The sequence below is a fragment of the Fusarium tjaetaba genome (assembly GCF_013396195.1).
Source record: "Fusarium tjaetaba strain NRRL 66243 chromosome Unknown NRRL66243_c0000300, whole genome shotgun sequence".
Taxonomy (NCBI): domain Eukaryota; kingdom Fungi; phylum Ascomycota; class Sordariomycetes; order Hypocreales; family Nectriaceae; genus Fusarium; species Fusarium tjaetaba.
The window spans coordinates 135029-162931 of NW_023501496.1; the positions used below are offsets into that span (position 1 = coordinate 135029).

The window sequence follows — 27903 nt, forward strand, 5'->3', positions numbered from 1 at the left end:
CTTATTGTGTTCAGTGCGTCAATGTTATACTATAATCTACGGATATTCCCTTTTCTGTTATTGTTGATGCGAATGATATACCCCCGTCATGTGGCATGTTTGGTTATTTACAACTTATAAGATTCAGAAGGTCGTTTTTGCTTGGGAAACACCTGTATTCATAATAGAAACAATTCGATCTTAACTCCGCCTTCTGCAGCTTCCAACAAGGCTAGGATGTGCGGAAATAAAAGAGCATGTTGACTCATAGCAATGCTATAGGCCCGGCAGTGGCTAGGGCAATTGTAAGCTGCTGGGCAACTTTACTCCTGGTATATCACGAATTACTGGTGAGAGTCTGCTCCGGGATATTAAACGACCCCCGTAAGATCAACAAAGTCAAGAAGACAGGGGTATCGGCTAACTTCGAGTGCCGTCCACATCCTCGAATAGTGCCCTGGTGCATACGACGTATTTCCACTTTAGTTGACCACCGACTGGCATGGCGCGGACTATTGTCTCATTTCAAGCCACTTCAACAGGCGCCCCGGATAAGCTCCCGCGGCGTGATCCAGAGCAGCCATGAGGTCCATGTGGATGAGATGCTTCAAAGCCAAACCCGACCCACGAGTTGCATCGCCGGGCATCTATTCTATGTGTGTCACAGGCGCATAATGATCCATCGACGACAAAAGGAACTATTGGCATCGGAAGGGTCAGCCAATGCACCGCTGTGAGTTTCTGGTAGTTGCTCATTTCCCTAGGAGCCGCTTTGGGTAGTCTACATCACTTGTCATGTTACACAAGGGACCACTAACATGACCCTTGCTCTCCCAACAGGGGCATGGGGTTGAAGAAAGTACAACTGTACAACAGAGTAGATAGGCTATCTCGCAGGGGTTACCCACGGAAGATAAGATCTGCACCACAGTTGGGGAAGGGTCCGATCCTCCCGACGCTCGAGTGAGCCCAGACATACATCTCAACGACTGGTATCATCAAGTGTAATACAGGGGCCAAAGGTTTCTGCACCACCTTGACCATCCCATGAAGCAAGATGGCTATGAGAGGGGTATATCTCGATGGCTGTGGAATGAACAAGCCGAACGACTGAGAGCTTTGGGTGCCCTTAAACTGCCAGATTACTGGTGACAGGTGAGTTCACGCCTACAACGGCGGCTAATGGTTCCGCTTGACATCCAATCCTGACAAGTTGCATTTCCGGTACAGAGCTGACTCTGACTCAAACCAGGTTGTAAACTTGTAAAGAGGCTGAAGGGCTGGCTGTGTGCATTGAAGTTGACCTGAATCCACGCACTCGGTTCATCCAGTCAGATCAAGATATCGAGATCCCAGACGTAAGTTTACGTATTCGTACATATACATGACTCAAAATAGATGAATCCAACATCCAGCTCGCTTCAGCTGAAGTGTAATACTCGACATTCATTTGGCATACAATATTACAGGACAGTCCCATGGCTTATGTTGGGGGCTGCTAATTCTTCATCAATGTAACATCGCCCTGCAGACATCAATCTTTGACCTAGACGGCCCCCATGGTGCGTGCATGCGAAGGGAGGTGTATGTAGCTGATGGACTCAGCCCTGCTGCTGTATTGTGATGATTCATAATTGATATCTGTCATGAAGAACAATGCTGACCTGCTCCCCGAACCAATATGGACTTACACCAGTGCGTTGTCCCGAGTCCAGAGCTGGATGATAACCCAATTGTTTGATCAAATCGCTGTACTCTTCACATACATTTCCGGTGATAATTACAATGCTGCAGAGATTCTTCTCTCGAAGAAGCTACAAGCATGCTCTCTTACTCTCTCATGACATTGATAACATACATAGGCTAGTACCGAGTAGACGCTGAAGAAATGGGGACCTGGACAGGCATTCTCGAGATTCTGTTGTTGGACTCTTGCAAGTCTTGATAGTCTTGATTATCAGACTGGAGATTGGGTGTCATTGAGGATCGACATCGACAAGGGGTCTTTGTGCCGATAGAATGAGAGGTGAAAGCCAAACCCGTGCGATAAATCAGACTGGCCTGCCTCTGTCCTAATCAGTTGCACCGTATGGGCGTATATACGGTGCATGTACACCAAGGTGACGTTGGTGTCAGACGGGATGGTATGGGATGGCATGGCATGGGGCGGGAACCCACAAACAGTGGAGGGACAAGGGAGTGACAGCGAAGACCCAGGTCGGGCGAGGTAATGCTTGTAAGTCTGTTGGCTCTAGCAATCCACTAGCCTCCCTTATAGTACTCGCTATTGGTCAAGATCTAGGCGATGGCCGCCTACTGTTTTAAGGTGCTCATCTGTGGTAGACTTAGCCCACAAAGGTTTAGTGCTTGGGAGGCATTTCCTCCAGCTCCAGCTCCAGCTCCAGCTCGCTGTGGAGGACCTCAACTGTGAGTGATTTCGTTTCTTGGGGATAAGGAAGAGTTCTTCACTACTGCCATTTGAAGGAATGCTTCACACTCTCATCAAGGTCTCCAAATTGTCAGCATCTTCAACCCTGACTTAGTAGGTACTACAGGTAGACACACATGACACAGCACCTACTCGTCATGATATGGACGTTTCAAGGGTCATTCTTGGAAAATATTAGCCGCCACTAATCGCGATCCTAACCCGCTGACGCGGATTTTACTGGGTTTATTAAAATGCTACAGGCTCACTCTGACTTGGCGGCTATCCACGCTCGCGCAATGATGGCCCTTACTCGAGATAACCATCACCAAAAAGAGACGTCGACGTCTTGCATCAAACTGTCTTAGGCCAGCAGGCCAGCCATCAGCATCAGTTTGCCGGAGGATGCTCCGCTCATCCCTAGCCTACTCATTCTCGGGCACAGACACAGTTCCTGCTCTCTAGGCCTATCAACATTCAACGCCAGCAACGCATCGCCATCGCCATCGCCATCGCATCACCGTTGCGGCTGCAAGGAATGCCTGGACTCACTCACACTGGCACGTATCCATCCACATTGGTGCAGTACATACTGACATGGCGGCTGAACGGGCCTTACCGTCCTCTTGCGTGGCGTTAAGCTCACTCACCCCCGTGTGCCCTGGACTAACATTAGCGGCCATGGACTTGGCCGCCAATGACTGAAGACAATGTCAATACGACTTCTCTCAAAGATGCATACCCGCTTTCAATTCGACAGTGTCTGATAGTTGTTCGGATTCAAGTGCATATCGACCTGAGCAGAGCCTGGGGGATAAAATCCACCTCACCCAGCAGCTACAGCTCACAAAGTCATCAATCTCCCGTCTCGGCCACCAGATTGGAATTTGGGCATTGTTACTACCTACATCAAGGTACCCTTCGACCTGACGGCTCCGTCCCGGCTCACACACCATCTTCTCCCAAGGATGACAGGGCGAGGCCGCCAGGGCCAGGTCTGGAGTCCCATGCCGCTGCAGGTCGTCCTGAAGAGTAATAGATGGGATCAGCGCAGCGCTCCACTTCCACCGATGCCTCTTCAGGCTGAGGTACGTACTTGAGGCTCTGCTCGACCAACTCAGGGAGTGCCCAATGCCCGCGTCGGCGGGACTCTCCAGATAGGCTGGCGAGACCTTCTGGACATACAAATCTTGGGGTCTTTATAATCTATTAAGATGTCTGCCCTCGCCCTCCACCATGGCGACTCTTCTCTATTGTGGTCAACAGGTTCCAGCAATCCTTTTCTGGTCAACTCTTTATGACCTTCCTTTTTTTTTCCCCCAATCCCTACTTACACAAAGCCTCCCACTCACCCTGCCTAGTTCCCCAAGCTTGCACTACCGGTGACTTACACGTCCAACGTCTTGCGTTACCAAGTCGCACATTTTGCACTCTTGATATACATGCCCATTCGCCATTTCAGACCTAATGGTTCTTAACTTTGGCGCTAGAACTTGAACAGCTCAGTGGTTCTTCCTCCTCCAGGTTTTCTTTCGCTTTGAAAGCTCTGGCATACCGTGCTCTTGTTCTTCTTGTTTTCTTTCGCCGCAAAGAGCCTTACTTACAGTGCCTCTTTAACAAAAGGGGATCTGTTAACACCATGACTTTCCAATCACCCTATGAGAGGAACAACGGAGCTAGGTGTTTATCTGACACATGTTATTTCTCCTATTCCGGCCCTGACTCAATCAATCACGAAGACTTCACCTGCCAAATCGATCCCCTTCTTCAACATATGGCACCCTATCCCAGCCACGAGATCACCTACTATGGTGCCAACAGCATGCAGAGGTATCTGCAGGAGCCTCAGAGCAACTACTTCATCGCTGCGTCAAACATTGATATCCCAAGCACTCGATATGCCGGAATTTACCCCGATATGAGTTGTCCTGCTCATCAAAGTTCACAAGTTCGCCAGGGCTCTCCAATGTCCTACCAACCATCATCAGCTGCGAGTGGACCACAAAGTCCCAATTGGACAGACAATGATGCACATGTCAGCACTCTAGGTCCTTCTACGCCGTCCGATGTTGCAGTCTTGTCTCCGAACATCGTTGGTTCAGGCTCTCTGTCACCTAGTGTCTCTCTTTATGGGCTGTCAAGTGGTCCACCAGGATGTGTGAACCCGGCTGTCATTGAACCAAGTCAACCCTTTTCAGAAATCACAGAGGAGCAAGAGATCAATGCTTTCACCCTCGACATGAATACTGAGTTTGACGGCGCCACTCCCAATTCCATCTACCAAGGTGCCGGCTCGAGTTCTCCATCGAATTTCGACCCTTCACCTCCAGATTTATATCCTCAACCCGATACAAAGGCGACCTACCCTGATCCTGACGACACGGATCTGGACGTAAATCTGGAAAACGACGCTGAGACTATCCATGTCGACGACGGTGACGACCAATATAGACCCAACTGTAGAACCAAGCCACCTCGAAATGCCAAAGGTGGCAGTCGACGTAGCCGCGCCAGGCGACTAAGTTCCAGTACCAATGCTAGCAGAGGAAAGGTTACCAAATCACGGCCTGTTACCCACGGTACCCAAGCGCGGAAATTACTCTCCTCGTGCGAAAGCATATCGTGCATGCATTGCCAGAAAGTGTTCAACGACGACGTATCACTGCAGAAACACATCAATGCCATGCACACTCGCCCTTTCATCTGCGTCTTCCATTTTGCGGGCTGTAACCACGCTTTTGCAAACAAGAATGAATGGAAAAGGCATGTTTCCGCTCAGCATTTGAACCTACACTACTGGCTTTGTACAACTGGTGCCTGCGGATATCCTTCAACCCCACTGAAATGTGTTCTGGGCAACGCTACGCATTGCAGGGTCTTTAAAAGAAAAGACCTCTACACACAACACATACGCAGGATGCACGCACCTGAAGAGGTTGCCAAGGCTGACAAGAAAAACAAGACCTTCCCTCCTGACTGGTTAGCCCAGGAGAAGAAGCTACAGGAGGAAGCATTCCGACAGCGTTGCAAATTGCCAGACTACATGCATTGCCCAGCTAAGGGCTGCACAACAGTCTTCAATAACGGCCATAAGACTTGGGATGACCGAATGGAGCATGTCGCTGTTCACCTTGAGCGTGCCGCGAAGAACGAGGAGCCACATGTCGTTTTCGGGGGTACAAACGACAAGGCTCTCACGCAATGGGCTTCTCACCCCAACGTTCGTGTCATTGTGTCCACCAACGGACGCTGGGAGACATTTCAACCGCTGAAGGCGGCTAAGACAGAGTTATCAAGGCTAACCAGTGTTCATGGCGAGGGCCTGGATGAGGATGCAGAAGGTGAGGAATGCTAGAAGTCATACGATTGGCTTCATACAACCTGTGCATCATTTCTCTATCTTTGTAAGCTTTGCATTTCACAAACTGGTGTCGGAATGCGTTTTGATATATCTGCAAATTGGGGTCGTAATACTGAAGAGTCGCGAACAATGCATTGGGTATTTAAGGGGTTTTCTTGGCGTTTCTTCAATTATTATACCACTATCGTACCTATACAAGTTCCTAACTTTGATAGTTTCTGATAAGAATGGGTTGATGTTCTGTCTTGCACAGGTAATGGATACAAGGAGGGAATGAATGCGAGAATTTATAGTTTGATCTGGTCGTGCTTGGTTTGCACAACGACAGAGTTGCTGATATCAGAACATCTTCGTTTTTTGTTCAAGTTTCTCTCCACATCTTATCATCCAAACTGATCACTGAACCATTTGGGCTCCTTCGCACGAAGCGTGATGCATTGATCCAGGTTGCGTTGCTACACCACGTTGGGCACGGCGTTGTTGCCGACCTTTGCATGCAAGTGCGTATCCAGGCTCATGAGCTTTACGCCATTCAATGTATTCTTCATATTTTTGCTGCTGAATTGGGTCGGGGTTGGTTGGTTTGGGAACAGGGTGTGGGTGAGGTTGATAACAACTACTTCCCGGCGTTGGGTTGAAGAAAATCTGAGGCGCTGCAGAAGTGCCCATGAAGTGACCTGATGCGACAGGATACTGTTGTAGAAGAGGATTAAACATTGCTAGGCTCGGCGTATTACCGAACGTGGCAGGCGTTGGCAGGATTCCAAGTCCCAGACCAGGTAGCACTCCAGGGGTGAGGATATTTCGCACTGAAGGGCCACAAGCACCCCCTGGGGATCCATAATGGGCGGGCGGCGATATATTCGATGAGTAGTTGATCTCTTCTGAGTCCTGTTTGGTTGAATCGGCTGTACTTATCACTGGAACAGATGTACTCTCTGTACTGTTGGCACCAATGTCTGACTGTAGTGCGGGAACAGAAATGTCGTCCATGTTATGGGATGCAGTGCTGATGGTGTTTCCAACGATGTCTTCGCTTCCATTCTCAGTTTGACTTAACAATCTACTCTTCAAAATCTCGTCTTCTGAAAAACTGACAATTCCCAGAGTTTGAGGTGCTGCCGGGAAACTTCTTTTGAATGACAGGAATTCCCTTGCCCTAGGGTTCAACCCATGTGTGAGGACATCAGAATCAATTCGGATTCCGGAGTCATTAGATGAGTCATTATTTCTCCGTGGATCGCTATAAAGAGAGCCAATACCGGAATCAGAGCTTTTTTGTTTAGATTGGCTCGGCTGCTGGCTTGATTTTGGGCCCCAAGGACAACCATGGCTGATAAAAGGCCTATCTATATATCTCTTGCTTTTTTCAGTCTCATTTTTTGACCCTTTCTGAAGCTTTTGCAGAATTTTCATGAAAGCAGCTTTTCTGCGTTCGAGTTCTTCACTCTTTCTGGTTTGCTCAGCTGATGATGACGGGCCGCTGGGTACTTCCGGTTGAGATTTTCCATGTGTGCTGCCGATGTTGGCAACAGCTGTGTCCTTCAGTACAGCTTGCCTGGCCTTTTTAGTCCTTTCTTTGTCGAGTTCACTCTCGTTTCCGGCCTCTGTGGGGAAAATATGGCGATGAGTTCGGCATCGTTCCGCATTGGAGCTATCAGTTCTTTGCATAGTTCTTCGCTGTGTTCTGACAACACGTTGCACGTAGGCAATAGGAGCCTCTTGATCAATGTTAGGGACTGCCGCTCTATGCTCCTGTGGGCTGGCAGCGTAAGAAGGAAGGGGTGAAACTTGAAGAACGCGGAGTTGGCGGTCCTTGCTGTGGCCACCGGCCAGGTCGACGTTAAGCCGGATAGTACAGAGCCCACTCATGGCACCAGCTGCCTGCACATTATCATGTTCTTGGTTGGCAAAAGACACGTTTGAATCCTTGGTATCAGTCTCAGAACCGCATAGACAAGGTTGGAATTGATTGGAATTGTCAATGAAAGTCCATGGAGATATGCTTCCATTCCTCATATGGGAGATATATTCTCCTTCTGTACCATTGTTGGGAGTCTCTCGACTATGTGGCCTGGTTTGATTTATGCTGTTGGTTGTGTCTATATGGTCAGAAGCACTGAATCCATCGCGTCGACGCCAGTCGGGGTTTTTCATTGCTTCAGCAAATTTTGAGCTACCGAGGTTATCTTCGGAGTATTCTCTCCGCGAAAGAGACGGTGCCGAAGACAGTTCCTCAAAAGAATCATCAGCGGTTGTGTCGGTTGTAATCATGGATTGGGCCTTTCGGCTTCGAATCCTCTTTTCGAAGGCCATGCCGAAATGTGAGTCTTGAACGTCTCAATGCGTTGATCGGGGATTGCCAGATGCACCACGAATCCAAATCAAATTGGATCATAGGAAGATAGTCTTCCAGTGCCTGCCAGTGTTACAGATGCCGAATGCTTCTATATAAACACAGAACAAGTGCTTGGTGCCGTATGCCAGTGATTCTTCTGAGTATTTTCTTGACGGTCAACAGTGCATACGTCTCGAGTTTGAAGTTTTTAGCCTGTTGATTCTATTTGTCGTCAGGCATTTCTTTCAATTCATCAGAAAACCAAGGTGAGTCTCTAACCCAAAGTCGTACCCCCGACGGAGGAAATGTTGAGCGGTGCCTAAATCGGGTGTCAGTGTCGATTCTTGTATCAGACAACCAATATCCCGAGTCATCAAAGTGAGCCGGCCGGCAACTTTTAGGGCAATATACCTATATGGAGATACCAGTAATCCAATCGAAACTCGTATATGGGAAACTGCGTGGTCAGGCGCTTCGCAGCAAAGGTGCTAAGCTTGCCTCACAGATGGGGGTGCCAAAAAGGGGAACTTGATAAGCTTCGGGGACGATCGCTGACAAGTAAATTCGCTTTTTCTCAGGCGTCTTTGCCAGACACAGTTTGTTTTAATGCTGCGTATAGCGGGATAGATTGTCCAAAAAGGGGCGTTTGGCTGTCTTGCAAATGAAGGCCAAGCTACCTATGGTGGTGAAGATGGAAAACAGCAAATACGTGAGGGCGAGCGTGAAAATGACTGCTTTGATAGTAATGCTGAGAATATGGAAGGCGCGATTAGATGAATTACAGAACGGAGAAAGAACTAAACTGCAGTGCCTTTGTCAGTTCTTGCCCCCCTAGAAGGGCTCTTTCCCTGAGACTCAAAACTCGACTGGGTGACAGAACTGATTCAAGAAGGAGGGGACAGCGAGCTCCGACACGTTCAGAAAGGTACAAAGACTTCGTACCATAGTAGAAATCAGGAATTTATGGGAAAATCTGATAGCACGTGTTTGTGAGCGGAAGTAGGCAAGGTGCTTAGATAGCTACTTTGGTATTGAGATAGGTAAATTAGAGGTATCCAGAGACGGCCGGCAACCAAAAAGAAAGCCCGAGATATTTCAAGAAGAATAAACACTAAGGTACATAGCAAAGGTAGGCACTCGCTTTCACATGCTCTTCATGGTTCCACGAAACAATTATCCCTGATACTGCTGCCCACCCATGAAAGCAGCAAACGCCCTCTATAACATTGTTAGTGACAGAAAGGACCACAGACAGAAAAGATCACTCACCGAGTTCCGGGTTTGCATGTAGACCGTTCCCGGACCAGTAAATTTACAAACCAAACCCTCTGCTGAAGCAATGCCTGAGATGATACCTCCAGAGGCAACACGCTCCATTACATACTTGCAGTTCCAGGCAATCAGATGTCCGTTATCCACAATGTACTTCTCCCCCTCGACAAGCTAGTCCATAGGTTAGCCTCTGATAACAAGAGAAAATACGTTCAAGAGACCTACTGTTTTGTGAATGATGGCACCGAAACTCGAAACCCACAACAACCCTACACCACTGATCTTATAGACCCAAAGACCCTCACCACTGAACATAGCCTTGCTCAATCCTTGTCTCTTGAAGTCTTTAATAACACCCTGGGTGCAAGCTAGGAATGCATCGTGGCCTACGGACCAGGCTTCCTTGCCTGTAAGACGAAGAGTAGTAATATCACCAAGGCTGTGGGGCGCAAGAAGAACCTCTCCAGGGCCAATATATGTCGAACTTGACATGTCACCTCCGGTGATCATCTTCTTCATGCTGAACTTGATTTGACCCTTCAAAGTAACCGAGGGAGACATGGCGATCATCGCACCAGGCTTGCCAGTCATGGGGCAGCCCATTGCGAGCTGGATGGTGAGAATCGTGTTGGTATCGCGGTGGCTAATACGGTAGCTGCCACCATTGAATGTTCCAACGTCATCAGACGTGGCCCCTGCCCCAACAAAATGACCAGCCTCGGGTGCCCCAGACACAGTCATTGCAACCGCTGTTCCAGGCTGTTGTTCAAGCTCCTGCTTGGGCTTCTCAATGGGATATTGGTTATCATCCAAAGGGGATACTGGCGGTGGCGGTTCAAAGTTCTGTTGAGTAGACTGAGGAGTCGCTACTGGAGGAGTTGGCCCAGGCCTCATGGCCAAATTGCTCTGCTGGCCCGGCGCATGATACTGATTTTGCGAGGGTGGAGGTGTCGCCTGAGGCAGGTTGTGCTGAAAGTGCTGTTGATACGCTGGTGCCGAAGTTGGAGGAGGAGGATAGTAGCCCTGAGAGGAACTATGAGAGTGATGCTTGGCTTGTGGAGAGGGAGTTTGCTGCTGAGCCTGGGGAGGAGCCGGATAGTGAATCGGTGTCGGCTGGTGAGGAACTTGGGGAGATGGCGTATGTTGAGGAGGAGGAGGGTAGTTCACAGCCTGTCCGGGTTGAGATTGAGGCTGAGGTGGAGGAGGATAGAATTGTGTGCGATTAGCCGGAGGAGAGGTCGGTGGCAGCGCATATTGATGTTGCTGTTGCTGCGGTTGAGGAGCTATTCAGAGATCGTATGGTCAGCTTTGCCAAAAGGTCTTTGTGGAGAGCTTTGCGAACCTGGTGAGCTCTGTGTCGCGCCGGGCGGAGCTATTGAGGTGTCATGATCAGTTTCGTTGTCATGATACAAAACTCGATGGGGACCTACGAGGATAGTAATGCTGCTGGCTAGCCATAACTAATAGGGGCAATACCGCAATGAGAGAAAGAATACAAGAGCTTCTGGGCCGGAGGATAAAATGAAGAGGGAAAGAAAATGTTCAGACCCTGAGAGAGCCTGGCCTCTTACGACAGCTCGACTCTGCTTCCTTTAGCCGCCCGTAACATGTGCCAAGCTAGGGTAGCCCCGCATTGATATCAGGTTCCATCTACCACGATACTTGAGTCTTGGAGTTTGATGATGGAGATACCTGCACTGAAAGAGCTACAACACTCTGGAGAACATCCTGCCGTCTACATATTTCTTGCCAAATCCCTTTCAATATTGTTTCGGCATTTGCTTGCCTCACCATCGAAACGAAACGGCCGCGTCCCAAAAGACCAAGTTCCCGCTACTCATACAACAAATGCAACACAAGCTGCAGTATACAGGCTGTTTCATTCAAGGCCATGCCCAATCACTGAGTGCCATCAAGTCATCGATCGGCCCCTGGTTCAATGAGCTCTGTGGCCAGTTCAACGTAAGCGCCTACGCGGGGCAATAGTCAGCGCGTAGCTAGCATCTCCAAGACCCTATTGGTTTGAGAGAAAATTAGCCCACGACTTTCTCCTCCATTCGGAAGCTCTGGGTCCAGCTGTGACTCTATTGAATCCATGGAAAAGAGCCTAACCTCAGACTTATAGATTCGCCATTAGGTAGGTATTCCATCTCATCACGTGGTGGATCAATGAATTTCCTATTCTTGGCGTATAGCAGTAGTGAACGACGTTTTACACGTGATGTGACATGATACGGCTTTGACAAGAGAACGTGAGACCCAACGTTAGCTTTCAAAAATGGAAATCCTGGACCAGCTTTAGATGATCACGTCCTAATACACTTCAACCGTTTGTTTTTGGTATCTTAATCAGATGCATCAAGTCTCTTTGCATACCGACCGCGAAGACCTTACCCCAAGTTCCATTTGTTTACAGCATGCCAAGACTCGTTACCCATGGTGCCCTCATTCCATCGACATGGCCATTTCCTGGTAGTTTCTGGGTATGTGTTTATTCCCATTGCCAAGGATATGGCGGTTTCAGCTCTTGTGCATCACGAAGTTTAATGATAACAAGTATTTCCAGAGGTCAAACCCGCTGTTCACGCATACAAACTTGTTTGGCTTAGCGCCACAATTCATCCAACATTCGTAGCTAGGCGTCTGCGTGATGAATATTTTGTCTTGCTCCTAGGGTCCGAGAGGCAGTCTGCAAAGGATCTAATTTGAAGAATGGCATCTCCAAAGGAACGAGATGTCAGCCATGACGCTCAACAAGTTTAGGCATGCAGCACAACAAGCCACTTGTGAGAGCCTTCAGCTTGGTAAGCGATCATGTTAAGGGTGCCAACTGATGAAATCATCTTGAACCTAAAAGTTGATGCTCAGGGTATTGACCGGCCATACCAGATCTGACAGAGTGTCGTGGAAAACAGGACGCACGATCTAAGATCGACATCGTGGAACATGCTGAAGGTTGATTCACCCAATGACACTGAGATGGCACATGCTAGTGACGTTGATATGGCTCCATGACCCGGGAATACCACGCCCCGGTAGTGGCGTCTATATCTGATATGTAATTCGTCTTGTGCTTCTCATGAACAGCTATCTTTTGGCTGGCCTATGGCAGGCTGCTCTGCGAAGATGGCTCTTTGTCAGTCTGCCCTTCTACAATGGCCAAACCACCTCTGTGTGTCCCATGATGGCACTCCAGACGCCACAATGCAGTGATTCCTACAAATTGGATGGACGCTCCGTTCCGTTCCGCTTTGCCTTGCAGGACATGCTCTCCTGCGGTAGCTGAAGAAGCACCATGGGCCTTTGTGGTTGCCACAACAGCCTGGGGCGATTCGCAGTGGCCTATGTATTTTGATTATTTCTAGAGTGTAGCAAGAATTATCCAGACGTTTGAACAACATGGCCCTTGCGTCAAACAAACCAACACCACCGTTGATTCCTTACGCCGTTCAACCTCGTGGCCGTTGGCCTCGACATGGCAGGGCGAGGCTGGGCCAATACCGCCGTAGGTAAACTTACGAGATACCCGAAAGAGAACCAAGGCGTCGTAGATGTATTTTAGAGTTTGACTATTGAAAGCGCTGTTGGAACCGATGCATGTCGGAGAGACTTTGTCCCTAACTGACAGGTTTGATAACCGAAGCCTAGACGCCACTTGTGCACAAGGATGGTATTTGTGGTTGGTGGTGTTTCAATAGTAGCCTAGACGTTCAAGTTCGCCGAACCACCTCTATGGCGCTGTGGATGTTGAGCTGCGGCTACTGTTGATGATAACGCTTACCAAAGTTTGGGTGCGAGGACCCAGTGACTGGAAACAGCTTGCACTAGAGAATGAACACCAGTGTGCATATTATCAGATCGTATTACAACCTGTCAAATGAACGGCTTTCAGCCTCATGCAGGGACATCATCCACAAAGGATCAACATCGTAGCGCAAAAGCCATGTAATCTCCGTCGAGGCGAGAAGCATGCTTTCCCGTGACGGCGAAAGATCAGCACTGTTCTCGTAGAGGTTTAGCATGTTATCACCAGGGCTCCAACAAGTCTTTGGATGGAGAATCCATCTCACACTTCTCTGAAGAATAAAGTATGCATGTTTCAGGGAATCAAAATGTCACAGGAATTTCATCGTCAGGGTGGAACGAAAGCTCCGAAACATCCCCATCAAGTCAGCGATAAATATTCCCAAAGAAGGCGACTAATATGATATGTCATAAGAATAGCTGATATGTAAGGCTCTTTAGCAATGTGAAAAGGTGACCTACCTGCTACCCAATTTATGTATCAGCCCAGAGGCGTGAATAGTTGCCTGTTAAGCTGAGGTCCAGGCATGATTAATAAGAATCGTATAAAAAACGTTAATAGTTTGGCCAGCACAAACTCAGCAAATCGGCTTGCCTTCCTGAGTCGAGGAGCAGCCTTTTTTTAGCCAACATGGGTAGCAAGATCGAGATGCCAATTGCGAAAGACTTATCACTACAGAGTAGAGAGTATCCGCAAGATAACAGACGAATGGCGATTTTCACAGAAATCGGTCCCTATCAAAAGGAAGTTCTCTGCTGGGTCTCTGGGTCAAACATTTGCATGGTATTTGCGCCCGCTGTACTTCAGCCAGGTCTTCCCATGCGTTGCATCGTTATACCTACTCTACTGCTCTCCACAGAACAGCCTAGCGTCGAGATTCATGTCACACAGTAATAAGCTTAGGTGGCCTAGAACGAACTTCCCGAGAGAGATCGGCGGGCTAAAGTGGATAGCAGATCGTAGATGAGTTTCTTCCAGATTAGCTCAAGTGGTTGATAACTTTACTTCCCATTACTCTCACTCTAACGTTAGAGGACAGAAATCGTAAGACTGGCCTCCACTAAGATCCAGCTTCCTGCCACCAGTCTGATTCTTGAGTTTTGTGTTCCCCCCCTTTGCATTCATCTTGCGCATCATGCTCCCACCCCAGTCAGACAAACGCCTCTGGTCTTAAGAAGCCTGAAAAATCAATCCTGGGTGAGACATGATCGGGCATCTTAGCCCGTGGGTTAATAGCCGAAGCGATCTGATTTCCTCTTCCAGATGAATTGTCTAGCCTACCTAGGGGAGGAAAGAAAGTTCAGGACCTCGATCCTTAGTGATAAAAAAGACTCTGGTAACTTGGCATAAGCTTAGGTTACCTTTTGCTGAGTTTATTTCCACACCGTCTATCAAGGTCTGATGTTTTCTTGCTCCCTGGGGCCGGCCAGCTCATGCTGACTTGTGGGCGTCTGAGAAGCTAACTTTTTTGGGTCCGAGTAACACAAAAACCCGTATACCAGTAACAGTGATAACAGCACGTGGAGTTAGTACGTCAAAGCAGGAACATTGATTGTGACAGCGGCCGCTCACTTATTACTGTCCCTTAAGTTGGGCGACAAGCCCAGACCTACAACCCGTTCAAAGAATTAAGGGCGAAAAATTAGCCTAGCCCCTTGCGGGCTCATTCTAACTAAATGTCACATATGCTCTTGATGATGACACACAATCCGATCCTTTGACTCGGGTTTGTCTTTAACGGCAGCATTACCAACACCGTGGCCCGGAGATGGAGCCTATTTGTGTATCGGTCGACAATACAGTAGGGCTCCAGGGCCATGTCTTTGGATCTGTCCCAGACCGCTGAGACTGGCATTGGTGTTGGTTGGTTCACAAAGGGCAGAAATAGGTCCTACCGAAGAGCGCTCTAGAAACCGCCTCATGCGTTTCGAAATGCTGACCTGCGTAGACTGACAAAACACCACCTCGTGAGGCCCCATTTGACCACAAGCACGTTTTCGAGAATCTCAATCAATATGGTTTGAGTCGTGTTGTGGAAATATCCATCCTGCGGGAAGCTCATCCATATGCAGGTATACACTGATCAGCATACATATACCGATCGTGATCAGTATCTGGTCATCGCGGTGTATGCAAACAGGGAATCAGCTCCTTCGAAGCGCGGTCACTTAAGCGTACGATTTGGTCCTGCTGCAGCAGAGGATTGCCAAGTTTGATCCCGATCGAAGTTGGTTCCTGCTCCGTCACAGGCTTTCAAGCGATCGGAGGGCTGATTATCAGCACGCCAATTCCGACTTGCAAATCTATGAGCCAGATCCACGGATTTAGAACCTAATTAAGCCTCAACAACCCAGGTTATTTTGAACTCTGGGAATCTTACGAGGCTTGACGAATAGCTGCTGTGTGGTCGCTGCTCTTCTCCTGACTCATTAATTAACACTCGGCACCGAGACGATTTATGGCTTCGGAGGTTCAGCTTACAAGAGTTTAGCGCTGAGTGCTAATGGGAGCCAAGAGCCAGGCTCTTCCCTGGTTCTCCGTGTCAAGGGACGTGCTAGAACTTGGGGCTAATAGACACTGAATAGCACATCACTGTTTCAGGTAACTTATTAGTGAAGTTGCCTAGAAAGATGGGGATCCATGAAAGCTTTCTGAAGTTATCTTGGTTTTTGATAAAAGCGGATGATCTGTTGAGGGAACGGCGGAAAGCTGAAGATCTTGGCGGGGACCCAAGGAAATGGAAAGATGCGATTGGACGTGGAATCGGACATTTAGTGTCTGCCCTACGAGGACGATGCATCTGTTGGTTACCTAGTACCTATGCTAGGTATGCTAGATCGTGAGCAGAAGACACTGGGGTATCGTAGCATTTGCAACTAACAATATGCATCAGACGCCCGAGCACATGGGATCATGGATGTCTGTGCATCCCAGTGCCGTATCATGTATCACGTAGCCCTGTCAGATACTGTACCGGTTTCTGTTGTGTCATAAGCGATAGATGCTCGCCGGTCAAACATTCCAACACCTTCTGAGTCTCTTCGATTGAAACATCAGAATCACCTGCCCAAGCCAAAGCAAAGGGACCTCAGACTGGGGGCCTTGGAAGAGGGTGGCACTAGGGTTTTGAGATAGTTGAATTGCTAGACAACGCCGAGAAATAAACCCTTTTCCCGCTGAGATGACGGCGAAGGGCAGACGCGAGGTGGTATGGATGGAAACAGCTACAGTATAGCAAACACAGGCGGTATTAAGGGCTCTCCTTGGGTCGAATCCCGCGTCGTGGTGCAGACGCTGACGCCAGTGGGCGCTCAATACTCAAGCTGACAACCCTCCAAGACGGTCAGCCCTTTTTTTTCATGTACATATGTATGATTTCAGGGGTGAGATTGAGATCGGACCCGGTAGCAAGATCTGCAGTACAATTCATATGTGAACGAATCATGACTGCTATTTCCGACAGACTGGACAGCGATATTACCGGACAGAGTGATTGACGTTCAATTGCGAGAGCTGATTTGACTTGATTCGATTCGAGCGTGAACTGCATCGAGGCGTGCAGAGACTCCTGATAGGCTCACCCTTGGCAAAAAGGACATCAACATGGGCTGATGTGCATTTGCATCCATGTCAACTCGCACCAACAGTGAGAGCGCCAAGGAATCGCCAAGACCACGATGAGCCAATCGCACTTGTACGAAAGACCGGAGCTCCACCTGCACCGCAACTGGGACCACCCTAGGACACGCTGTCGGGTTTAAAGACCCGGCTGTCGGTACAACCTAGAGCAGGCCTAGCAGTGGAGGAGGCTTAATTGCTCCAGCTGGACGGTCACTGGACGGGCGTAACACCCAGCCAGTTATGTACGCCTTCGGTAGAGACATCCATGGATGCAGACAATCTGCCAGAAACAAAGAAATACAGTACAGATACGTTACAATAAGTAAGTACTTTGACAAGCCGAGTTACGTGCAGTACCCAAGGTCGTTTGTCCAGCGATACCCTCCTTACTCGATGGGCTGTGCACTCTAATAAAACCCCCGCCCCTACTACCATCTTGTCGGATCATTAAGCTGAATCCAGTAAAACATGACCTGCACAGAGTTAGCAACTCAGATAGCCTACTAAACCTCAAGTACCTACTGTTCCAAGGCTAACCTCAAGGTACTAAGTCTACTACCACCACCATAGAGTAGTCCGCTCCACGGCCCACCCCAGCAATGAAGCGGCGTCAACGCCGCCTGCTCTTCTAGCGCAGCGAGGATACCTTCATATTACCTGTCCTGCCCTGGTTCCCTTTCCGTCTCTGTTCCTTCTGATCTTCCTTTCATCTATTCCCGTCTTAAATCTCGTCTTTCATCTCTCAAGTTCTAGGCACTTTACCTTCTCTTTCACTCAAACTCCATGGGGCAAGCCATCATCCCCAGCTGCCTCTAGCGATGTGCGAGCCTCACACAGGAAACCAGTGGAGAGACTCGCCTTCAGAGGCACCCCAACACCAACACCAGCAGGACATTAATACCACTGCTTCATGCCCAAGTGCAACTACAATAATGACACCTGGAAACGCGCGAATAGTCCGACAACCATTATCACCCCCGAATTCACCACCCGCCTCGTCATTGATATCATCATTAGCCTCTGCTTGCCAGTCTACTCGGCCTCTTCAATCTCAATCAATTGATGTCCTTGCTTCACAACTTGGCAGCTCTTCCTTGGAACATTTCCATTACGACTCTTCCCGCTCGACTACACGGCTCCCAGAAACCGCTCTCTCGCCTATTTCATTACCCGACGATGACTGCATTAATGTACAGTCGATACTCAACCATCAAGGTTCCGACCCCATGGAGCTTGATCCCCACAAAGACATGAAGACTTCGAAATCCCGTAATTGTCATCCGAGAAACGCCCAAGAGGATTTTACTTATGCCCATGAAGGACCTTTCAGTCCATTTATGCCCATTGTTGTTGATCCGACAACTCTTAGTGAAGGTCTGGGTGATGCCTCAAGGTCATCGTACAGGCCCAATGCAAATGGCGGCTTTCAAGTGGATGAAGGATACTGTGAAGACGATGATGATTTCTCTTGGCTTCAACTACTTGTACCGCGAAGGACGACTGGTACGCCTGACGGAATTAAGAAGCGTTACGAGCTTGGGTATCGAAGATCCGCTGATGCTGCAAGTCGTTGTCGCAACACGATTCACAGTGTACCTCGAATGCGACGACGCGACAAAAAGAGAAGTAGGCATTCGCAAACCCACTCTGCGGCAACCTCCGTCAGAGGCTGCTCAGATTCACAAGCCTCCCAGATGGCTATTTCAACACAGTGAAGTGCCCAAATTTCTGCGGTGCTTTCTTCAACATATATATATATTTAAACGGCATACATGGTTGGCGCAGGCTTCATGTTACAGAGTAGTCCTTTCAAGGATGACTGACTCACGCATCACGGCGTTACACGGATGGAGCATTTACAAGAGCGAAGCATCTGCCTTCTGAAACAAGGTCATGGATGACTGGGCAAAGGCGTTGCATTTTTTTCTTCTTCTTTTTATTTGTTTTATCTTTGGAATCACAGCCTGGAGTTATGGTATCACGGCCGGGGATATTATGTTCTTTACGGGTCATGTAAGAGGCGTTCAAGGTTTATATGCTTGGAAGACAGGACCAGCATGTGGCGCATTATCATCTAGGGAGCCCATGACCAAAAGGTTCAAAGGCTATGGCCAGGGAAGCAAGACAAGACTGTTGCTTAGTATTGTACGATGGACAAAGTCGATATCGGTATTTAGTACTATTGTACGTTAGTAGAGCACCACACGGCGTCTGATCTCGATGAGCAGACGAAACTGTACACCGTGGGATACCACGAAGGAAATCAAGCAAATCGTATACAATTTACACTAGACAAACTGTCAGGCAGGGAAGCTGCTTCTGTGTGAAGCTCTGAACCAATGGGGGTCACTTTGACGAAGAGTGGAAGAATGATAAGAAGTACAACTCAATTGTGGGTCAGGCTTCAATCGGACGACTTGTAAACTCTATCGAGCACGGCTGGTGAAGCCATCACCAACTGGGGCTGGGTGGATGACGCCGGCCCCGCAAGGCCATGAGCGTCCACTGACAAATCGCCAAGATACGTAAGCAACGGGTGTCTAAGGTACTATAGCGTGTCATTCGGCAAAGGCGTCTTCATTTCCCACGCATCACAGCGAGGGATCTCTGCCCATCGTATGAGCGACTGTCGCATATAAATCGATTCATCGGTGCCGTCGACAGCCGCACGCCAGATCAGCGCAAGCCTCTGGAAAGAGTTTCATCGGTCTGGGCTCGCCAATGACGCGGGTAATAATAAACGGGGGAGGGAACCAAGTCCCCTAGGTACAGCGATTCCGCAATCTAAGAGGCTTCAGACGAAACAGAAAGTTCATTTGTTTACAATTGAGAGTCATGAGGACTGGGGCGTTGATGAGGCGACGAGGTCAGACAGGCTGAGGGAGCATTCTTGACATGAGACATGAGACATTCACGGAAGAAAGATCCATGATGAAGATGTACAGTATGTATTTGTTTTAATTGAATGTGTCGGGTGAGGGCGATGATCGATCGGAGGGGGGACTGAATGACAATCATAGTGGAGGGGAGACGGGCCTAGGGGGCCTAGAGCCTGTCAGATCTGATCAACCCCCCTGTATTGGATGTCATGTCAGATGCAACTATGCAATGCAACCAATTTATTTTGCCCGGGCTGCAAGGTACAGTGCACGAAGCCAGGATCAGGGCCAGGACCAGGGGCACTAGAAAGCTGCCAGGGGCTTTGTTAGTCTGAACGAGAATCAATTCAATATCAGAAACTAAAACCCAAGATAGATGTGATGTGCTGCAAGAGACGTAATGTGATGCTGTACTCTGGTGGAAAGATCATCACTGGACGTCATACCGTCAATCCTTTGATCAATTTGAACGAGCTCTTAAACTCTATACATCTGTACCTGTGCCCAGTTGAGAGCAACGCTCCGCTCATGATCAACCGACCCAACTCAAACTTTCACACGCTCTCCTCTCCTCTCCTCTCTCCCCTTCTCCCCTTCTCCCCTCTCGCTCCTCGCCTTCGCCCTTCCCGCCCATAAATACTAATACTAATGCTAGGCTAACGTAGGTACACCCGTAAACTCTACTTTAGCCCATCCCAGCGCCTCTACCACTTAGTATTGGGTGTCTTCGGGCGTCCAGAGCATCACCACTTGCCGTCTCAGGAGAGTCATGTCAGCCATGACTCTTCACTCACGCTCAATCGTCAACTCATGGCGAATATCATTTATTTCGTCAAAACTCATGTCAATTATATATAAACATATCACTCGTTCGATTAATTAACATTTGCAACACGGAAGAGATCGTCCTCTTTAAATTCCCATTTGGAACAGACAAAGGGGGGTCAATCATCTGTCAATGACACGAGAATCTTTCTCAATGGAATGCTCCCTCATAGCCCCGTGCATTCCTCCCACTGTCGCACCCAAATCGCCCTCATCCAAGTAGCAACCCGACCCAACGGTCTCGTTGCTACGCCAGAGTGAATTCGCAGTCCTCTCTTTCTTACTCTCATGACCCTGATTCTGACTCTGTTCATCAATATCTTGCTACTATTCTCAGCAAAGACCAACCTTGATTTTTGTCCCTGTGTCTTGCCCGTTTCTCTGGTACCCGTTGCTAGCTTGTCCGTTGCTCCATTGACTTGACTTCGGCCATCTCCACGCCTTGCCAGGTCTCGTTCGCTTACCGGCCGAGTCCCTTGTTGCTCGTCTTGAACTTTGTTTTGCTGCCTCTGACTGGCCCAGGCCTCTCGCCTCTCTTCTCACTATCGCTCAAAGACTCCTCAGGCTCCGGGTCTGGCTCCTTCTTTTCATTCCCTCCGTTGCCATTCTTTTGGCTCTCACCTCATTCATGCCATCAACCTTCACTTCCACTTCGACATCTTCGTCGTCTTCCGTAACTCTCTCAGCCAGCCCTAGGTGACTCGCTTGGCTGACCACGCCTCCATTGCATCCTCACCCATCAGCTTCAACTACTATTGCAGAACAACAGTCCAGTATCCCAATGGCCTCTTGGACCTTGCCCTATCGGGTTGAGGCTGTCGACCGCGACCCAGGCTTCTACTGGCAGGATATCGACAATGGACCTAACGATGGATCAAACGACTTCTTTGGTCAGTTTCTCAACTTTGATGGCGAAATCCCGTCCTCTATGGCCGATCCACACGGTCATAACCCATCAATGCCGGCCCTGGCCAATGGACTTATCCTCAACCATCCCGCCGAGTCCACTGCGTCTGCCTCATCAGGCGTTTCGACAACTGAAGATGAGTTTGATTTCTTCTCCTGCAGTTCTCAGGTCGACGCGACAATCCCCTCTCAGCCAGCCTCATCCGCTGTCGCAAGTGCATCGCATGAGGTCGATCCTCGAAGCCTCGCACTTGCGAGTGCCGTTGGACTGGCAGAAGAGAAGCCCCCCCTGGTGCCTCGAGTTTCCATGTCGGACCCAGAACTACCCCGAGTTGATGGCATTTCATTGCACTCTTCGCCTGGAAAGCGGGTGCCTATTTCACAACCATCATCGCCAACCCCACCCAACACAATGGCCAGGAAACCCAACAAATTCGTCGAGGCACTGTCATCCACGATTCGTAAAGCCAGTAAACTTCGCAAACCCAAGAAGCTCGTTGCCATAGACCGCCCAGGCTCTCCGACCATGGACAATCCTCCTCGAGCCTTGCGACTGCAGCATCACGAATATAGCAACGGTAATGACGCATTCCCCCCATCGCCGACATGCGGGCCGGATAGCACCAACTTTGTTCATGGGTTTTGTGACGATCCCTTTAGTGAAATTCCTCAGCCGCCTCCGAACAACTCTCTCCGCTTTTTCAGCACCAACGGCATCCACACACCAGCAGAATCCCCAGGAGTCAAGACTGAACCTGGTCTTTACCACCCCGACATGGCAGGGCAAGTTCCTCAGTCAGCTTGGCAGCATCAGCAACACCCGCACTCACACCCTCATCCACACCAGCATCCCCATCCTCATCCTCATCCACACCCACACCCACAAGCCCATGGTCATCCTCACCCACAACAGCAACCTGTTCCTGTTGTGGGTGCTGCACCCGAGACATGGCCGGGGCAAGAGTATATGGCTCAAAATCCTCATCAAAGCGGGTGGTGGGATCTAAATCTTTTAAACCAGAATGGCGAATATGTTGTAGCCGATCCGCAACAGCAGAAAAACGCCAGCCTCAACCTTGCCATGCATGCCCAGCATGCGGAGTTGCCATACGAGTATCAGGTTCATGATCCCAATTCGGCTGGCCTCATGATCCATATGCCACAACCGCGAAACGCCTCGGCTCCCGGTCACGACCTTTCGTTAAACACCCAGACTTACCTCCCTCCACCGCCTATCCCTCCAACATCAGAACGCCATCGCCCGCCACGAGCCCCTTCTTCTGGAGCACGACACTTGTCTTGCTCTCCAATTCGCAAGACACGCCAGCCGTCCATTCCACCCACGCCCGCCACAGCGCACTCGCGCCACAGCTCCAACGGGTCCGTCGCATCAGCTCGCAGCGCCTCGGGTCGAGGCATAGTACCGGGAACTCCCACGGCAATGCGCAAGCAACGGCGGTCTCGAGATGCAAGCGGCAGCAGTGGAGGCGGCAGCGAGATCGGGTTCGTCAATTTTACTCCCAGCGACGGCGGTCTCCTCATGACAGGTGTTGCGCCGAGCGGCAGTTCCAAGACCAAAGCGCGAAGAGAGCGTGAGGCGATGGAACGGAGGCGACGATTAAGTGAGGCGGCCATGAAAGCGGTGCAAGCAGCAGGTGGCGATGTCGACAAGCTGATGGAACAAGGCTTTGCGTTTTAACCCCTCAAAATTCAATCCAGATCGGGTCTATTGAATTTTGGTTCCTGGTTCCTGCATGAGGCCACGTATGTGGCTGTCGGGACTTGCCGCAGCCTTTTTTCAAATGCGACTTCACATTTTATGCCATCAATAAACATTTGATGATGCAGAGATGAAAGAAAGGAGGGGGAGGAGAAGAATATGAATTGACGTGGGAGGACTAAGAAATCAAGTGGCAGGTGTTGGTGTTGGCGGTGAGACAATCCCAATTTGCATCGGAGCTAAAGGGAAGGGTGGGCGTTGAAAGGGGACATCCATGGAAAGGGGGTATGGAGGGACCTGGAGCCTTGCCTCTATGAGGTTAACAAACATTTATCACGACAACAAACGACATCCATCGCCAACTGCGATAGGCACTGATCTTTTCATTATCATAACTCTCGACGACGGTGTTTCTCAATAATCTTCTATCTCTCTTTTTTCCACCATCTTCACTTTATCTCAAGCCTTTGCGCACTTTTTTCATCGGACTCGAATCTAACGAACACGGGAGATACTCACTCAGTCTCATCAGTCCATCGACTATATCTAGGTATCTACCTACCTACCTACCTACCTAGGTCTTCCATTTGGCAAACTTCCCTTCAACAAGTCTTTTGGCTCTCAAAGCCTACTAGTCCAGAGACATTCGTGGTCTCACAAAATTCCATTTCTTTGAATTTGCTCTTTTTTGCCTCGCTTGTTTGCTGATTGCCTTACCTATATACCATTCGTCATGTACCAATAGTCATACCACAGGACTTAGAGTAGTCTTGTTTTACCTCTTCCTCACTATATCTTAAAGCCTCTCGTTTAGACGCAAACTCTTGCTGTTCCTCTCAGATATGGAATAATCATTGTATTTGTACGGATGGTTGGGGAGGCTGGGTATTTGGTGTTTCCCTCTTCAACGTCCGAGGCGTTTCATGGAAGTATGGATGAGTGTTCAAGGCTTTCAATCCCTACGATGGCTGGTTTTGCATCATCCATACCGAGCACTGAGCTTAGATACAATTGATTCAGCCTCCATGGATAATTACTTCTCCCTTAGCCACGGAAGTGCCAGTCACTAGAAAACCCTTATTCAATAGATAAATAATGCAATGCACTTACATGGAATGTCAATGAATCTCAATCTCAAGCTGACTTAGGAGGCTAGGTATTTCAGGCCACTGTCATTCACGTGGACAGCGATTCGATTATTGGAATTTTTTGGTTTTGATTTGGGTACATGTAATGGGAAGTCAAGCTCCCCACTGCCGCATCTTCTAAGCTGTGGCATACTACCTCGGATATCGAACGTGGATTGGTGCCTATGCCATCCCAATCCAGTGAAAAAGTGCATTCCTCATCCCTTCCCGATAATGTTTATATATACAAAGCAAATACTCGTAAGAGCACTAGGGTTTCGATTATCACCAACGCCATGTCTCAACGCAGACGCCGTCGTCATGCTTTCGACAAACCATCCAAAAAGAAATTTGAGTAGGACGAAACAAACAAGGAAAAAGAAAACACGATCTTGGCGTGGTCAATATCGATTAATGGCTTCAGTCGCTTAAGTCGAGAGCTAACTCTCATCGTCCATAGCAGAAAATTCGATGTGTTAATGCTATTGGGTCGGCTCGCTTTTGACAAAAGGTCATCAAATCCGAAGCCTTCGCTGATGATAGGGGACTCGAATGTAAGCTTGTCATGAGATAAATGGATAGATCCTCGGTTACATCGATTAGTGATCGTAACCAGCACCACGCTGCCAAGGGCTAAAGAGGGATCAGCATGTGCATCACTCTACTCGTCAATCGTGAAAGCTTACCTGGCATTGTTCTGTGATCTGTAACCGCCTGGGCTACTGTCACCTGCCGACCGTTGTTGAGAGAGATTGGACGTCGACTGTTGGTATGGGTTTGGTGACGCATTGCGGAACGGGCTTGCCGGTCGCTGTCCGTCAGCGGGGAAAAGTGGCATGGCGGGGTTCACAGGAGAGCGGGGAGGAACATCGCCACGCTGAAATGATGTTTGGGACTGGTTGTTCATCTCCGCCCGTCTTCTCAAACTCTCTGACGACACCGAGTCCTCCTCGTCGAGATCGAGGTGCTTGTTGCTATAACCAGCCTTGTCACCTCGGGCCGTAGCGGCAAGAGCATCAAGCTCAGTTGTGGCGTTGACCTGGGTTTGAGATTTCATGAACGAGGCACGATCATCGGCCATGAACTGGTATCGTGCATCAGGGTTCTTGCGGAAGAAGACCAAGGCCGTTGAGACGATAAGCATGAGAAGAAGAATGAGTGCGAATGCAGCATTCAAAACGAACAACACGACGCCAACAACCCCAACGACAATCTTGGGCAGCCCAAACACGTTAGAAAAGATGAGAAGAAAGATGGCGTTGATGAAGTTGATCGCAGCAATCGCGATGTTGAATGAGTTGGTGGGTTTATCCATCCAGGGTCGAAGAACCGAGGCCGCAATTAAGAAACCGACCTCAATGATGATAAACCCGACTGCCTGTGCCACATCGTTCTTCTGAGCCAATGCAACAAACATTGCCTTGACCACAGTATAGACAAGGACGGGGACAATGAAGTAGTAAGCAGAAGCTCGGAATTGAACGTAGAGGAAACCCCACTTGTTGAGGGCCTGGGGATCCGAGAAGAGGATGTAGGCTGGGTTGCGGTGCATGGCAACAGAACGGCGAGCGATGCGAATGACCTTGCTGGCGCCCCAAGCGAGGGTGAATGTCATTCCCAAGAGGAAGAAGACAGCCAGAACGACCTCAGCAGGCGAATCCTGTTGAGTGAATTCCCACAAACAAAGAATGACCATCTGAGGGAAACCGATGAGTGTCAGACGGAAGAGAATGCCCTTAAGGACAGTCATCCAACCGTTTCGAAATTCCAAGAATTTGTCTGGGGCCATCCACCTCTGACGAACGCACAGTTCGCACACACCCTTGAAAGCAGCAATAGCCAGACATGTGATAACCACAAAGATGCAAAAGAAAGTGAGGCCGGTCATGAACAAGTTGGTGGTTTCGATCCTGGACTTAAAAGCAACTCGCTGAATACCGTACACGATATAAGTGCCATCCTCAGTTTGGATATTGGCGCGCTTAGCGAGTGCCCCAGCAGCATGGCCGATGGGCTCCGTGATACTTCGAGGCATCATGGCGGCACTACGTTTGAAAAGATCGATACTGGTAGAGGCAGCCTGCAAGCTTCGCTTCTGAACCTCGACCGACACTTGGCGAACATTGTACAGAATAGACTCGGGTGTACCGCCGGTTGCTCGTTGATACCACGTAAAAATGTCCTGCATGAAACCAACACGGATGATTCCCATTGACCACTGGAAATCCTGAGTCCAAGAGGAAACGATTGGGGGAAGTCCGACGCTGGTGAGACCAAGAATGGCCTGTGCCTGGAAGTAGCCAAACAAGGAAAGCGAGTTAGAAGCGACATGAGCAGCAGTGTTTGCGTGACCAACTCCGGAAACAACGGCAGAAGAGATCAGACCAAGGCCAGCAATGATGGCAGTAGCCCACTTGACACCTTTGAGATCAACTGTTTTTCCGTTGGAAAAATCAGCTTCGACACAAGCGACGCTCTCGCCAGTGCTAGACATGTTGACATAAACACGGACGGTAGCGTCGAGATCGGGAACACTGTAGGCGATTCCGGGTACTTGTTTGAGATTTTCTTTACCGACTGGCAAGTTGAACTTAAATGGAATCTTTCCAGAAACCATGGGACAGAGACCAGCAAGATTGATTGTACAAGGGTCTACGGTTTGTTGAAGGAACTGGTAGCCATATGCCGAGAGTCGAATGTCGAAGATAACCTTGCCCTGGATGGATGAGGTTGCCACAGCCTTGACAAAGGCAGAACCGTTGTTCGGTGTCAGTGCGACGTTGAAGAGCGTAGCTTTGAAACCGTTATCCTTCTGGCAACTGTTGAGCGAGTTGGAGTAGAGAATCTTCTCTCCAGACACGGGCGAGGCCAGGGCAGCCACTGAGGCGAGAACCGCCAGTGGTTTCATGATACAAGACCACATCGTGACCACGTATCCTATTGATGATCGAGTTCCTTGTCGATCGAGTCGTTTCGTTCGGTGGAAAGTTGGTTGTCGTCGTTACAAGTCCAGGGTGCTTTTTTGACAGTGCACTTCCAATCCTTCCAATAGTCCAAGATTACTAGTATGAGTCAAAACAAAGCCGACGATAGAGGTAGTCGACAAAGTATCGAAAATAGAGGCGACAGATTATGGCTTCCAAAGACGTGAATTTCTTCCGGGTTGACTTTGGATAGATGGATAGCGAGAGTGAGGCCGCGGCAATTGGCGTAGAATTAGGAACGGAGTAAGGCGATAATAAAGAAAGAAGTAAAGTTAATTAGCGAAAGGCCGAGGCGAGAAATCGTCTCCGCGACGAGGCGTGGCTGAAAGAGACAGCGTCTGGTCGTCTCGTCGTTGTCGATATGGGCTGGTTTTTCCCGTTGTCGCGGATGATGAATGAAATGAATTTGTTGTGTGGGGGAAGACGAGAGGGAAAAGGAAGACCAGCGGCAACAGCCAAGGGGAGGAGTGAGGTGGACGGGCTAGAAGGGAGAGAGGGAGGGATCGGGAACCTGGGTAGCATGGCAGCGGCAACAGGAAAGCAGGTACGACCTGGCCTGGTCAGCGCTCGTAATAGCGGCAAGTACCTTACCTACCGTAGCGAGTACATAAATTGATACGTACGCGGTGCAGGTCGAAGGGGGCCAGGGGGCGGGCTG

General features: G+C 49.2%; 6 protein-coding genes across 6 annotated transcripts; 2 read left to right on the top strand and 4 right to left on the bottom strand.

The window, feature by feature from the left end:
- Positions 1–3352: 3352 nt before the first annotated feature.
- FTJAE_11774 (uncharacterized protein) lies at positions 3353–3831 on the bottom strand (the record flags this gene model as incomplete). The annotated part of the gene is made up of 2 exons (XM_037344752.1): positions 3353–3604; positions 3799–3831. The coding sequence occupies 2 exons, from the start codon at positions 3829–3831 to the stop codon at positions 3353–3355; spliced, it is 285 nt and encodes a 94-aa protein (XP_037201220.1).
- A 215-nt stretch (positions 3832–4046) lies between these two features.
- On the top strand, positions 4047–5762 carry FTJAE_11775 (PR domain protein; the record flags this gene model as incomplete). The annotated part of the gene is made up of 1 exon (XM_037344753.1): positions 4047–5762. The coding sequence occupies one exon, from the start codon at positions 4047–4049 to the stop codon at positions 5760–5762; it is 1716 nt and encodes a 571-aa protein (XP_037201221.1).
- A 402-nt stretch (positions 5763–6164) lies between these two features.
- FTJAE_11776 (uncharacterized protein) lies at positions 6165–8084 on the bottom strand (the record flags this gene model as incomplete). Its single annotated transcript, XM_037344754.1, has 1 exon — positions 6165–8084. The coding sequence occupies one exon, from the start codon at positions 8082–8084 to the stop codon at positions 6165–6167; it is 1920 nt and encodes a 639-aa protein (XP_037201222.1).
- Positions 8085–9279: 1195 nt separating this feature from the next.
- Positions 9280–10836, bottom strand: FTJAE_11777 (DUF124 domain protein; the record flags this gene model as incomplete). The annotated part of the gene is made up of 5 exons (XM_037344755.1): positions 9280–9324; positions 9376–9549; positions 9604–10661; positions 10721–10750; positions 10809–10836. 5 exons carry the CDS (start codon positions 10834–10836, stop codon positions 9280–9282), a joined length of 1335 nt encoding a protein of 444 aa, XP_037201223.1.
- A 10453-nt stretch (positions 10837–21289) lies between these two features.
- Positions 21290–23113, top strand: FTJAE_11778 (WetA-like protein; the record flags this gene model as incomplete). The annotated part of the gene is made up of 1 exon (XM_037344756.1): positions 21290–23113. One exon carries the CDS (start codon positions 21290–21292, stop codon positions 23111–23113), a length of 1824 nt encoding a protein of 607 aa, XP_037201224.1.
- Positions 23114–24860: 1747 nt separating this feature from the next.
- On the bottom strand, positions 24861–27184 carry FTJAE_11779 (calcium spray; the record flags this gene model as incomplete). Its single annotated transcript, XM_037344757.1, has 2 exons — positions 24861–24894; positions 24948–27184. The coding sequence occupies 2 exons, from the start codon at positions 27182–27184 to the stop codon at positions 24861–24863; spliced, it is 2271 nt and encodes a 756-aa protein (XP_037201225.1).
- Between the last annotated feature and the right edge of the window lie 719 nt (positions 27185–27903).